Source organism: Lontra canadensis, unplaced genomic scaffold (genome assembly GCF_010015895.1).
Source record: "Lontra canadensis isolate GAN:19392208 unplaced genomic scaffold, GSC_riverotter_1.0 scaffold51, whole genome shotgun sequence".
In the NCBI taxonomy this organism is placed as follows: Eukaryota; Metazoa; Chordata; class Mammalia; order Carnivora; family Mustelidae; genus Lontra; species Lontra canadensis.
This window is the reverse complement of record NW_022631045.1, coordinates 4,874,465-4,888,207: the sequence shown is the minus strand read 5'-3', so window position 1 is coordinate 4,888,207 and position 13,743 is coordinate 4,874,465. Positions and strand designations below refer to the sequence as shown.

General features: G+C 43.9%; 1 protein-coding gene across 1 annotated transcript in view; it reads left to right on the top strand.

Moving 5' to 3' along the window:
- The window catches only part of VWA8 (von Willebrand factor A domain containing 8), a 329,596-nt gene that overhangs the window by 311,646 nt on the left and 4,207 nt on the right, over positions 1-13,743 (top strand). The window contains exons 43-44 of the mRNA XM_032873943.1: positions 12,238-12,336; positions 13,369-13,607. Coding sequence (XP_032729834.1) covers positions 12,238-12,336; positions 13,369-13,607 — 338 coding nt within the window. The remainder of the gene's footprint in view (positions 1-12,237; positions 12,337-13,368; positions 13,608-13,743) is intronic.

The window sequence follows — 13,743 nt, the reverse complement described above, 5'->3', positions numbered from 1 at the left end:
CCTGAAAACCATTGAACTATCCGAGATTCCCATGTGGTTTTAGTTGCCAGAAACTCAGAGCCAGACTCAAAGACCAGTGGTGACAGCTTTACGGCCTGTGGCTTGTGCCCTGGTTTTCAGCCTTTTCCTTCCCTTGACCCTCTGTCCCTTCAGATATAAGTTTCTCTTTATTTTGATTTTTTACTTTTTTATTTTTTATGGTTTTCTTGAAAATATTTTAGATCCTTTCTAGTAGAAGGTTGAGTGTAATTCCTAAATCTCTTGGACCATGGACGACCAGAGAGAGGATGGTTAAACATCCGTCTATCACAATTGCATGAATCTCAATAAATGCTTGAAAACCCTTGGGTTCTGCTAATATTGGCATCAGCCCAACTGCCTCTTGTGTGAATCATGAAGGTCTGTGTTCCTCAGCTTCCTCTGAATTATATGGAGATGTTGCTCCATTATAGATGGTAGCAAACACATCACTATTAAAATTTCCATACCTGGGACACCTGGATGGCTCAGTCGTCAGGCGTCTGCCTTTGGCTCAGGTCATGATCTCAGGGTCCTGGGATCAAGCCCCACATCAGGCTTCCTGCTCAGCTGGAAGCCCGCTTTTCCCTCTCCCACTTCGCCTGCTTGTATTCCCTCTCTCGGTCTGTGTCTCTCTCTATATCAAATAAATAAATAAAATCTTTTAAAAAAATAAATAAATAAAAATGATAAAATTGGCATATGTGTTCATATTATCTAGAATAAAATTTCCAGTTAGAAAGAGGATTTCTGTGCCTTTGAGAACAGGACTGCTCTTATAGGTGAAATTACTTCTTCTAAGTTTTTAGAAAGATTTTTTTTTTAGGAGTTCACCAGGAGATCGATGGACACAGCTCCCCAGCACTGGGTAAAGAATTAAACAGAAGGCAGAAGGTGGCAAAGCTAATAGGGGGTTCAGAGAGTCATTCCCACAGCCTGCAGGGAGATGGCATGATATCGTGGGACACGCTGAGTATTTCCTTCCATCTCACACGGCGGAGTGTACAGAGAGATCGAGATTTGTCCAGTTCTCACTATGAAAAGTCTGTTGTTTGGAACAACTATTAATGAGACTGGACATACTGCACCAAAACACACACACACACGGAAATGAACATGTCCCAGATGTTGTTTTGCTTTGTTTCTAATTGACAGTTACAAGCTGCTGCCATATGACGTACTGGATTTCCATAAAATGACTAACCTAGATTTTGCACTTGCTAAGAGCAGAGTACTCTGCCAGGTGCCGAGTTTCCTGCCATCTGTGAGCTGAAAGCCTAATGAGGGGGACACAGAAATCGAAGATTAGAGAGAGACATGTGGTCACAGAGGCTCGAGCAGAGCGCCCTCCTCTCCAGACATCCCCGCCTCTCGGGGTATCACCCCCAAAGTAGTATTTTGCTGATAGTCTTTGATTCCCACCACAGTACAAACCATTTCCTCCGTCTTTATCAGTAAAACCACAGATACACTGAGAAGATAACCATAAGTTACTCTGGTAAGATAAATTATTACCAAATCCAGTCACTATTTAGAGCAAGAAATTATAGCAAGACACCAAGGTAAGATAAACTTCTTCAAAGTTTGAAATATATTTGGGTTCTTTTTTTAATGCTATTAGATTCTTAATAGATAGCACTGTAATTGTTTGGGGTTTGTGCATTTTCTCATACTTAAAAACATACCCCTTACATTCACTACAGTTCCTTTAGAACTTTTGTAAGAGCACAGAAAGTCTCCAGTGCATTCAAATCTTTCCAACAAAAGGAAAAGACATTAAGACTTCACAAAACAAGCTCTTTGAGGAAAAGCAGTTTTTGGGCAAGGACATGGAGGCCTGGGGAGAGGCAGGACAGGAAAGGCACAGGAGTCGCCTTCCTGTAAATTCCTCACTGTGTCCATGGACTTCAGAACGGGACAGCTTTCCTAGGCCATTTACTCAGTTGCCTCGTTCCTCACACAGGAAACCACGACCCAGGAACATGAAGGACTTTTCCCAAAGTCAGAAGGCTGGTTGGAGACAGTAGGATAGGGCCAGGACTCCCCTTCTGTTTGTTTTCCCTTTCTGGTACTTTTTATTTTGTTTTTAAAATTTCCCCTTTATTTCCCAACTTTTTTATTTTGGAAGACATGTGTACCTACAGAAAAGTTGAAAGAACAGTAATATGAACACCCATGTGCCTTTGCTAGATTTGCCAATTATTGGTATTTTCCCTCATTTGCTTTATGTTTCTCTCTAAATGTATACTCTTCCTTCTTCTGAATCTTTTGAAAGGAAACCCTAAATGTTATAATGCTTTACCTCCAAATCTTTGATTATGTTTCTCCTAACAGTGAGGACGTTCTCCAACACAACCTCAATACCATTATCACACCTGAGATTTTGTAATACTTCTAGCATCCAATCCAAATTCACTTTCCCCAGTTATCTCAGGGGTGTCTTTTTTCTGGAAGCATAGTGAACCCACAGGGTTATATTCCAGCATGGAAAATATTCAGCAGTTCCTTACATTACTCTGTGCTCACCACGATACATGTTTCCCAGAACTGTCTTTTCCAGTTGGTCTCCCCACAACACACACACACACACACACACACACACACACACACACAATCGAGGATCCAGTGAAAGCCCACACTTGTTTCTTGGTTGCAGCGTCTTATTAGCCCACCTCGCCTCCCACTCCCCTCTTGGCTTCTCAGGATGGGGGCTCTCATGAGAGTTCAGATCAGTTGTCTGGCGGCATGTCCTTCATCCTGGATTCATCGAGCTGTTTCCTCATGGCGCCTTTCACCTTGTGCCACTATTCCCTGTGTTTTCAGAACCCCCGACAGGCTTTGCCCCGCCCCCTCCCCTGACACTGGGTGCCCTGGAGACTTCGTATAATAATCTCACCACCCCTGCCAACATGTCTGTGATTTTGAGTGCCCACTGGCTCCCCAGTCTCTGCTGGGGCTCCCCGGTGTCCTTTGTCAACGGTGAGAAGGTGGTGGGATGGAGCCTACTGACATTCTGTGAGAGCGTTTTTTGTAACTAAACATGTAATTAAACATGCGTAGAAGAGTGAGAGTGAGACCTCAGCTCCCGCGGCCCCCTGCAGTGGTGGCCGCTGTGAGTGGACTTTTTTGTGGTATCTCCTCAGAGATATTTGATGCGTATACATCCAGCATGCCCCATTCCCCCGCTTCTGTATCTGTGCGCCCATGATCACCTTCAGCTCCCTTCCTCTGTGCGTTCACATTCTCATTTGTGAGGAAAACGTGAGGCCTAGGAATAGCAAATGAAAGTATGTAACTTTCCCAGCAAATATAAAATGATGCACAGGCAAATGACAGTTTCAGGAGTTCCTAGTGAAAAATTTATATTCTGTAGCCCAGGAGGCCATCACGTGTGGTATCTTAAAGAATTAGCAGTGTGCTCTGAGACTCCCCCTTCCTCAGTTCCAGATGGCTCTCAATGTGGGCCGCCTCCACTTTTCCCTCCTTTGTCAAGGTGTCCAGTCTGTATTTGCTTTGAAACCTTCAGAAGCCACCGGCCTGGCCCGGTGATCTGGGCTCTTCCCCAAAACCTCTCTCTTGGCGTCTCTGTGTGTCTTGTTTGGCTCGGGCTCAGCTCCACAGCCCGGGGTCATTATAGTCCAGATCCAGGAGGCTCACTGGGAGTCCGCCTCCACTTTCTGTTCCATCTTAGCATGATCCGTGCCAAACCACAAGGACCCTCAAGTAAGAATCACCGAGAAGAAAAGGTAATGCCGTGGCAGGACACATTTCAGAGCTATCTGGAGCTTTAAGTTTCTCATAATTGGTCTACAGCTGCATTCAGTTATTCTCAGGGACAGCATTTATGGTCAGTCTCTTCCGACAGGAATAGCATTATTTGCTAATAATCGTTATAAACTCCTCTAATCTTATAATCAACAAAATTGTTAATGTTCACAGAGCACTGAAACACCGAAGCGAACAGAGCAATGGTAACAGTTGTGTGAACCACTTTATTGAAGTCCAGAAGCATTTTTTGCCTTTATCTTCATTCCAGTTTGTTCCTTGGGATTTTTGCAAGCCCCTGAGAATGTTCTCACTGGAACCTTAAAGTAGACTTCCTTTTCTAAAAGCTCTTAATGCCTTTGTTTTTGTTTGTGTTTTCCCTTCAAAGTACTCTACCTCATCAAAAGTTAGATTACTGTTTCTCCTCAGAGCACTCAAGCAGTGACACACTGGAAAACAGATTTGTTTAGTTACCGAGAAGTTGCACTTTGAAAACAAGTCCTCAGATTTATCGTTTTTGTGGAAAATAAATCATATTCTAAGGCCACAGTTTCCTAACGGAGTAACAAGGAACCCTCGGAGGGTGCTGGGGAGCGATGGTGGGTGGACGGGACTTTTTACCCCTTCCGCTTCCATCCCAGCAATTCCACTTATATTGATTTTGCAGGATGTTTCATAATCTGGGCTTTTGTGCAATATTTCATTTGGAGAAAGACTTCCACTGTTTAAAAATATTTTAAACAGAAAACTGCTCTTCTAGAGCCAATATCGGATTGTTATTTCTTGTAAGACTCTGAGGCCTTTCTTTTTAGAAAAGACTTCATCAATCCTCAGGTACATTTAGGTGACTCATTCCTTTGACAAGAGAAAGCAAGGCACAGATTTTCCTATGAGTAAGTGAAGCAGACTTTTTTCATTCTGTTTCTAGACTAAACCATTGTATCTTTATAGAACCTTGGGAGCGGGAGGGGTGTTAGCAATCATTTTCACTAACCTCTTTGTTTTACAAAAGAGAAAATCAAGATCCAGAGAGGTTAAGTCCTTTGCCCAAGGTCACACAGCTCCGTGGTAAAAAGCCAGGACTTCAGACTGCCACTTCAGGGCCCTTAGTGGATGTTTTATCCCTGGTTTTTTGCAGCCATTTTATTTCTGCCCAGTCAGTATTTTGACAAAGCTGTGATTCAGGAGCAAATGTACCGTTTGTAAAAGACTCTGTCTTTTCCTCCCCTTAGCACCTCATCATTCATGTGAGGTGTAATAGGCATGACTTTTCTCAAAGATATCTTGGTCAAAAAGGCTGGGCTAATTCTCAGAAGGATATGGAAAGATATGACTCACAAACTGGCACCTGCTGAGAAAATTCCTTCTATCAACAACTTAACTCAGTGTCCATAATGAACCTTCTTCCGATGCCTCAGGAATGTTTCACACATTTGGAAATAGAAACTGGTCATCTTATCATGCTTAGGCTTTGAATAAATTCTTATTGCAACTTTGAGATAAGACCAAAGAAGGGTGTGCAGAGTTCTCTGGGTCAATTCAACATGAAGGAATTCAGAATGGTCTCCATTGTTGTGGTAGAAATATTGACCAAAGAGGTTGGGGGTGGGGGGGATGATAGGGAGGGGGAACAGCTGGGGAATGATTATTTATTTCTCTATGGTAAAGACATTGGATTTAGAGTCAGGGCACCTGGGTTCGGCTCCCACCTCTGCCAACACTCAATTTCTGACCTTAGGAAATGCTGCTCATCTCTCCGGGCATTCATTTCTTCATCTGTGAAATGAGGTAAAGAATACCCACCCCAAAGGTTGTGAAGAGAATCCAGATGAGATGAGATATATAGAAGCAGTTTATAAACTATGAAGAAGTATACCGTTGGGTGTCCCAAAAATTGGGTACCCCAATAACGGGTCCATGATTAAAGGAGAGAGACTGATACAAAGCAAAGGTCAAGCAAAGCTTTATTCCGCGCCAAGCATCAGGAATCAGACCGACCATCAAAGAGACTGATCGGGGTGCCCCTACAGAGAGGATGACCCTTCCCTGCTTTCCAGACTAACTTTTATAGAGCAAAGGCCATGTGGTTGGGCCTGGCCACACACAGGTGGCCAGTGAGATTGTAACACACACAGGAAACTCCACAGTGATGCTAGGCGACCAACTGAATTACAATTTACCCTAGTAGACATTTGAACCAGCCTATCACACCTTGGTCAGGATTGGCGCCAAAAGGCTCCCAAAGGGCGGGGGTGGGGGGCATACTCCTTGGTAGCTAGGAGACAGCATGCGCCCCCACTGATTGAATACCTCCACCTGGCCTGACCCATCCTTGTATTTGGACTTTGTTACCTGGGACTGGTTTCCCGGACTTGCTTTTAAGTAAGTTCCCCGGAGTGGGGGGGGTGGTGCGCAAGGTCAATTTAAGTTTTACAACAAAATGGCAGTTCAACCGGGGTGGGGCCGCTCTGGCTGAACAGGCCCTTACAATACATTGACCTTCTACTCATTAAATGCATTGCTCTATACTTGCAGTGACCCTGTGAGGTTCGATAAAGCAGAAATTATTCCTATTTGTCAGAGAGGTTAAGTGACTTAAAAGCATGTAATGTTAGAGGTCATCTATACCAGCATCATTTATAAGGTAGAAACAAGATTTAGGAAAGTGACTTTGCCCTAGGTCAGAAAGCTTATTAACATCAGAGCTAAGTCTAGAATCCTTGACCTTCAGGTCATCACTGTTTTTACGTTGAATTCTGTGATACGATGGAAGGTTAACTAGCTACTGTAGCTTATTGGCTAACTAACGCCTTAGGATTCTGTTGGCACTTCTCTTGACTTTTGAAATCACATATTCATCTCCTAAGCCTTTGCTACCCACTGTCAGTGGTGCCATCTTAGAATGGTAACTTGGATTTCTAGAAGGAGATGAGAATTTCACACATCATCGGTCTTTGGAAATAGCCTCAGACGCTGTCTCATACCTAGTTATAATGTGGATGTGTAATAAAGCATAGCCTTTCCTAAAGTTAGCAGATGATTACCCTTCTCCATAGAAACCTAAACATAAATCTTACTCATTAAAAAAAAAAATGCTAGGGATGCCTGGGTGGCTCAGTCGATTAAGCATCTGCCTGCAGCTCAGGTCACAGATCCTGATCCTCGGAGCACTGGGATTAAGCAGTGTATCAGCAGGGAGTTTGCTTCTCCTTCTGACCCTCTCCTCTCTCATGCACTTTCTCTCTCTTACTCTCTCTCTCTCAAATAAAATCTTTTTTAAAAATGCTAATAGCTCTTGATTCTAAGCTGAGATTTCTTTGCAGTCTCCGTATCACAAATCCGCCTTCTTACTTGGTGATAAATGTGACTTGGACTGAAACTCAGCATTTGTTTTCATTTGTTACACCTTTCTCTAAATGCATGAGATTTTCAAAAGAAAATACAGCAAAAGGGCATTTAAGCAGGCTTCTAAAGCAAAGAAGTATTAAAATTGGCCTTCTCTCATTGAGGCTGTCCCTTACTACTGTGGTTTATTATTTATGTGTGTGTGCTAAAAGCAAGACTCTACAAGGACTCAGGGGAGACCTTGAGAAGTAGAGAAATCATGACGATATAAATTTTGAGCTGCTCAAAAAAGGTTACGATCTAAACATTAGGGGGTTTGATAATGACAGTGAGGCTCTTATTTAATGACTCCGTGATCTTCCACATGCAGAGTGTGCTTGAGCCTGGCAAGTCTGATTCAGCCGTGATCACAGCAGGAGCCAGACGAGGGTGGGGAGGGGGAATGGCAGGATCAGGGGATAGAGAAGGGAAATGAATGAGTTTCTGTACTTCTTTCCTTTAGCCCAGACAGTTTTGAGGATTAGCAAATTTCTCTCTGTGAAAAGCGCTGGGGTCCTTGGAGAGCAGATACTAGATAATTACGACATAGAAGTATTGGTCTTAATGGAAGCTTAAAATGATCTACAGTAACACCAGGGAACGGTCCACATTTGGACGTACTTTGGATTCCTCTCAAGCATTTTATTTACTTTGGGCGCAGAATAATCCCCAAGCCTGTCTGGAAAATGAGAACCAGAGCCTGCAAACCATTTTATAAGCCTCATCCTATTCTTTAGGTGTGTCTTTTCTGCCTTTGCAGTGCTAACCCAGCACAGACAAAGGCGGATCCTTCTGCAAATAGCACTTTCCTTACCATAAAGAAAGAAAGGAAGTGGGGGGAGGTGGGAGGGGGGAAGAAGGAAGAAAGGGAAGAAGGGAGGGAGGAAGAAAGAGAGATGGGTAATTCACCTATCTTTATCTCACTTGTGTGAAAAAGTATAGTATGCTTTCTTCTCCCGGGCAAATAATTAAATGGTAGGTAGGTAGATCAATCAGTCAAATGATAGATGGATAGTTACTAAAATGTTTCTGAAGTATTTAATCAACCAGTATCTGTTTTTTATAAAGACCCTCCAGCAGCTCCTTTGGCTGCTCTTTGTTTAATAACCAGCTCTTTTCCTCGTGGTAACCAGTTACATCAGCCCCGTGAGCAGACCACATGGTCAGATACATATTCGTAGAGGCTTATCCACAGTCCTTTGATTAGGAAGAATTTCAACCTTCAGTTAATAGGGAGGGAAAAGTCTAATACATTTATAGCCCTCTTGCCTCAGCCAAATAAGAGAAACCCACTTCAGTTTCGAGGAACTGATCTTCTCCCCTCCTGTGTAAGATCCCGCCCAAACAGATGACTTCACCAGGCTCCTAACAAAAGCCAGCCTGCCTGGCACCTTCTCAGGACAACTTTATTCTTGGCTTGAGACAGTTCCTGCCATGACCACTGTCCCATCAGACTTGATAGGGCCTCGAGCATGCGTCTATGGAGGAATCAGGCAGGCTTCCTCCACATCCGGGCCAATGCTGGTGCTGAAGGAGGGGACCTTAGGTGCCTACCGAAGCCAGTACAGCAGTTAGCCACTGTCAAGAGCTGTGCAGCTTTTAGGCTTCAAATTCTGTTACCTTTTCACAGACTGATAGCAAACTATCCTAAGGAGATATTTTTTTCACATGTGGAATTTATTACATCCCTAAAAAGCATTTGCTATCAAGCGTTTTTAAGGTATTGGTCAGTTTCTCTTCAATTCTTTTGTATCATCTTTAGTATTAATTAAAAAAAATATTAACCAAGCCTAGAATATTGTCCCAGCCCCTGTGCAAGATCCTACTCTGGCTCTTCTCTGACCATACCCCTCCCATGAAGTGAAGAATCTGTGGGGCCAGTCGGGTATGTTCAGTTAGAGCCAATTTTCCAATCATGTTCCTGGTTTCGGGGATTCCCCAAGAAAACTCAGATGAGCCCAAGCCTGCTTCCAGGGCCTACGCGGGTCCCTTTCATAGGTCTGTCTGTCTTAGGGCAGACTAGCCAATGTTGTGAACACCTGGGCCTGAGGGCGATGATGGCGTGTGGCTGTGAGAGAGCTAGGTATGCATGCATGTGCTGAGGAGACACCTCACAGAATGGGACAGAGCCAAATCCAGCAAGGGAAGGGCCTGGGCTGTGAGCCAGGGGCCAGTGCCGCCCACACCACCCTGTTCTTGCACAGAATTTAAGGAGTCCTGGCTCTCCAGGTAATTATAATCTGTATTTATCAATCAAAGAAGGAGAATAGAATGATCTTATTTAATGATCTGTAGCCTGATAGATAGTTTTTAAATATTTAGATATCTTACGTGGGCTTTCATTCGTATACCTGTCCCTTCCAATTATACACTTAAATCTCTGTCCATTCGCATTCTTTCTCCCTTTTTTCAGTCTCAGAAAAGGGAGTATCCTCCCTCCTTGTCTAAACTAGAGCCCGATTGTGACTCTGAGCTCCTTCCCCATGACACCCTTTCTGCCACCCACAAAATGCACAGACAGCTGTCCCCCAACACTCCCTCTAGATGCTGTTTCCTTATTTTTTCTTATCCCACAAACTTTTCACTGATCTTTTCCGCACAGAGGTCGCTGCTGATTTTAAGGCCCAGAGGTCACTAGTCACCATTCTCTGGGAAGGCTGTGGTTAGTGTAATTCAGCACAGTTGCAAACCCCTCCCTGAAACCCTACATACAGTCTCCCCATGGCTGTCTCCTTATCCTGCTTCACCAAGTGCTGCTTCCCCTATCTTCTCCACTCAGCTCAGTGTCCTTCTTCCACCCACTGAGGAGGATGCTGCCCAGGGTTCAGTCAAAGGGGTCCTTTGCCCTCCTCTCTTCTGTGCATTTGCCCTTGGCAGACATGTCTGCCTCCGGGGAGGACAGCCACATCTCTGACTCCATGAACTTGACTTCCACTCTCATGCCTCCCCAAATGCACAACTCCAGCACACTCCACAACGAACTCAGCTTGCCTTCTGACTCCCTCTTTTTTGCACAAAATTATTTCAATGGGAATTTTTCTACTTCTTGTATTTTAAGTACAATGGTTTTGGTTCCAGTACGGGGTTTTTGGTCAGCCAGCTTGGACTAACCACCATTTATCACATGGTGGGGAAAAATGCATTCCAGCTTCCAAACAGATTATTTGTAAAAGAATGTAGCCCACATGGGAAAGGAAAACTTCTTATTGTCCCAATGTGATTGCATCTTTGCAATAAACACACCAGGCACACTCACAGATACTAAAATTCAGAGATGAATAAGGCATGGCCTCAAAGAACTCAGCAGTTAAAAAGGAGTAGACATGAAAGGAAACTACTGCATTCCCCTACAGCACCTAGAGTCATGTTTTGCACGTGCTAGGTGTTCAGAAGACAGCTGTTGGTGGGCGGTCAGTTCGGCAATAGAAAGCAGTGAATCTTGGGCATTTTGTCCCTCTGTGGGATTCCCAATACTCCCGAAAATCTCTGCCCACACTCAAGAGTTTTCTTTGCATATGCCCAGTTGGCCCAGATACCCTGAAGTCTCTTCTAACTTTCACATCAGCATCATGAACATTCTTAGAGGGAGATGGCAGAGGAGAGGGGAATTTGGGAGCAGAGTCAAGAGTTAAAAACCACCTTGCTCCAGTTAGAGTTGCTTCAAGGTCCCATACTTCTTTCCAGATTCCATAAAAATGCTGCACCCCACTCAGCGCTGGCCTTTTCTCATATGCATTGTGAGACAGAGAATTAAGAAGGTATTTCCTAAATTCGAAAAATATATGTCATACACTAGAGTACAAAAACAGATTATAAAACCCACATGGTGAACAGTTTTATCCATTTCAGTTGAAAGTTCTGTTGCTGTAGATGTGAATGTGTGTGTGTGTGTGTGTGTTAGTGTACAACCTCTTACACATACATTGAAAGGAAATAAAAGCCTCGAAACTTACACAACAAAACATTAACAGATGTTATCTCTGACTAATGGGATCTTGGAAAATTTTTACTTTCTTTTTTGTGCTTTTCTGTGATTTCTGTGGTGAATACATTTCACTTTTGCCTTCAGGGAAAAAAGGCTACGTGTTTTCTATTGCTGTGTGACAGATAACTGCAAACATAGAGTCTGAAAGCAACACCCGTTTATCAGGTCCTGGTTCTGGAGTTTGGGAGTCTGGGAAGACTCAGCTGGGTTCTCAGCTCAGGATCTCCTAAGGCTGGAATCAGAATGTCAGTCAGACTGGGCTTCCGACGTAGAGGCTCTGCTGTCAAGCCCATTTGGATTGTTGGCAGAGTTCAGTTCCTTGTCATTGTAGGATTGAGGTCCCAGTTTCCTTGCTGGCTGTTAGCCAAGGTCATTCCTAGATCCCCATCTTCTTCCCTCCCCATCTCAGCCACAGATAATTCTCACATGGTCCATCCCCCCATACTTCAAGCCTCTCTGTCTTTCCCTTCTACTACCAGCTGGAGAAAACATTCTGCTTTTTAGGGCTTATATGATTAAGTTAGGCCGACCCAGATAATCTCCCTTTTTGATGAACTCAAAGTTGATTGGTTAGCTGGCTTAATTACATCTGCAGAATCCTCTTTGCCACATAAAATAAATAATCACAAGCAACATCCTATCATATTCATAGGTGCTGCCCTCACTTAACACTTAAGGGGAAAGGATTATACAGGCCGTGTACGCTGGGGGGCAGGAATCCTGGGTGCTACCTTGGAATTCTGCCTACCACTGTGTGTGTGTGTGTGTGTGTGTGTGTGTGTGTGTGTGTGTGTTTGTGATTTTTTTGAACTCTCCCCTGAGAGTTAAGAATGGAATTCTTGGTAGCACCCAAAGCCCTCGTCATACTTTGTCCCTCATATTGGGGCAGAAAGCACAGAAGAGGATGGACCAGAAGTGAAAGAGCCTGGAGTTTGTCTGCCTTTGTGGATAAACACACATCCGTCTCTCTGGACCTGTCTGGGGCCGTCCGTGGAGCCCTTATGTCTAGTGGCCGCCCAGAGAGTCAGAGGCTTACAGGTCTGGTGACAGTTCTTCTGTTAACTCTCTGATTCTCTCGTCTGTAGTATGACATCGTTGGACACTCTGGAGACGGCTACAACATTGGTCTAGTTCCATTTAACAAAATGCCCAAGGACAATAAGCAAAGACTAGAAATTCTGAAGGTAAATGCATTAAGTCACCTCTCTGTTGTGAAAACTTCTATCAGATTAGGTAAAGTATCTGCTGATCACTGAAAAGGTTCACTGAGGCAGCAGGAGTTACAGGAAAGAAAAAGACTTCCTGTTTTACAGGCATATTCAGGCATTAAACTGGGAAAACACTCATCATATTCAGGCATTAAACTGGGAAAACATTCATCACGCCTAAAATCCTTTTCTCCACCCTACAAATTTTCAACTTTGTTCCCTACAGATTCTCAGTGTACTTGGGATTATATCCGTATTCTACAGCCTGGGTCCCCTCCTATACCCTCTGCAGTTCTGCTCAGCCCCTACACATTTCAGTTAAAGAAAAAGAATGACCCTGTTTAGAGAACTCTCCAACCCCAATTTTATGTCCTTAGTATCTTCTGATGATAAATTCAATTTCATATACCTAGAGCTACAGTAGAAACACATACACACCACGAGCTTAAAGTAAATTTCCTCCATAGCTGTTGTTGTAAGTGCGGTGCTTAGTGTTACAACTTTATTAGGAATTCAACCCATTCCTCATTTTCTCCCGTGTCATGTCTGTTCACAGGTCTTGCCCACCTTTAAGGGGAGAGGATTATGCAGGCTGTGTATACCAGGGGGTGGGAATCTTAGGAACCACCGTGGAATTCTGCCTACCACTGTGTGTGTGTGTGTGTGTGTGTGTGTGTGTGTGTGTGTGTGAGAGAGAGAGAGAGAGAGAGATGCCAAGTTTGATGTTTTCTTAGTTTTTTTGCTTTAAGTGGCAGCTTGAGTTTCAAGAGTCAGTGCTGCTGGGGGAGTCTGGGAACATTTCCTGTTTCTAACAAAAGTCTTAACCACATATGAATATCACTGTGTGCTGTTGTCACTCTAAGGGGCAAATTAAATAGAACTCACTTAGATATTTCCTGTTCGAGTGTAATAATCGGTATTTGTGCGTTCTCCTGATTAATGGAAATCTCATGATGTTTGTTTACAAAGTTTCTTATGTGGCTTCTGTGCCCCATCTCTTCCTCCCAGACAATGCATGCCCATGCTCAGTTCTGCATGAGTGGGGACCACACGTTAGAGGGGACAGAACATGCCATCAAGGAGATTGTCAAAGAAGAAGCCGACGAGTACTTCGTCATTGTCTTAAGTGATGCAAACCTGTCACGATACGGAATACATCCTGCCAGGTTTGCCCAGATCCTGACAAGCAACCCTCAAGTAAATGCTTTTGCCATTTTCATTGGATCTTTAGGTGATCAAGCAACCAGGTAAGGGCCACCTCGGGATACGGCAAAGGACAAACAGAGAGACGCTTGAATACCTGCCTGACACATGCCATCTCATGGGATCGGTGTCATGAGGGGCAGTGGCGGGGAGGGGGGCAGAGGGAAGAGTACCCGGTAG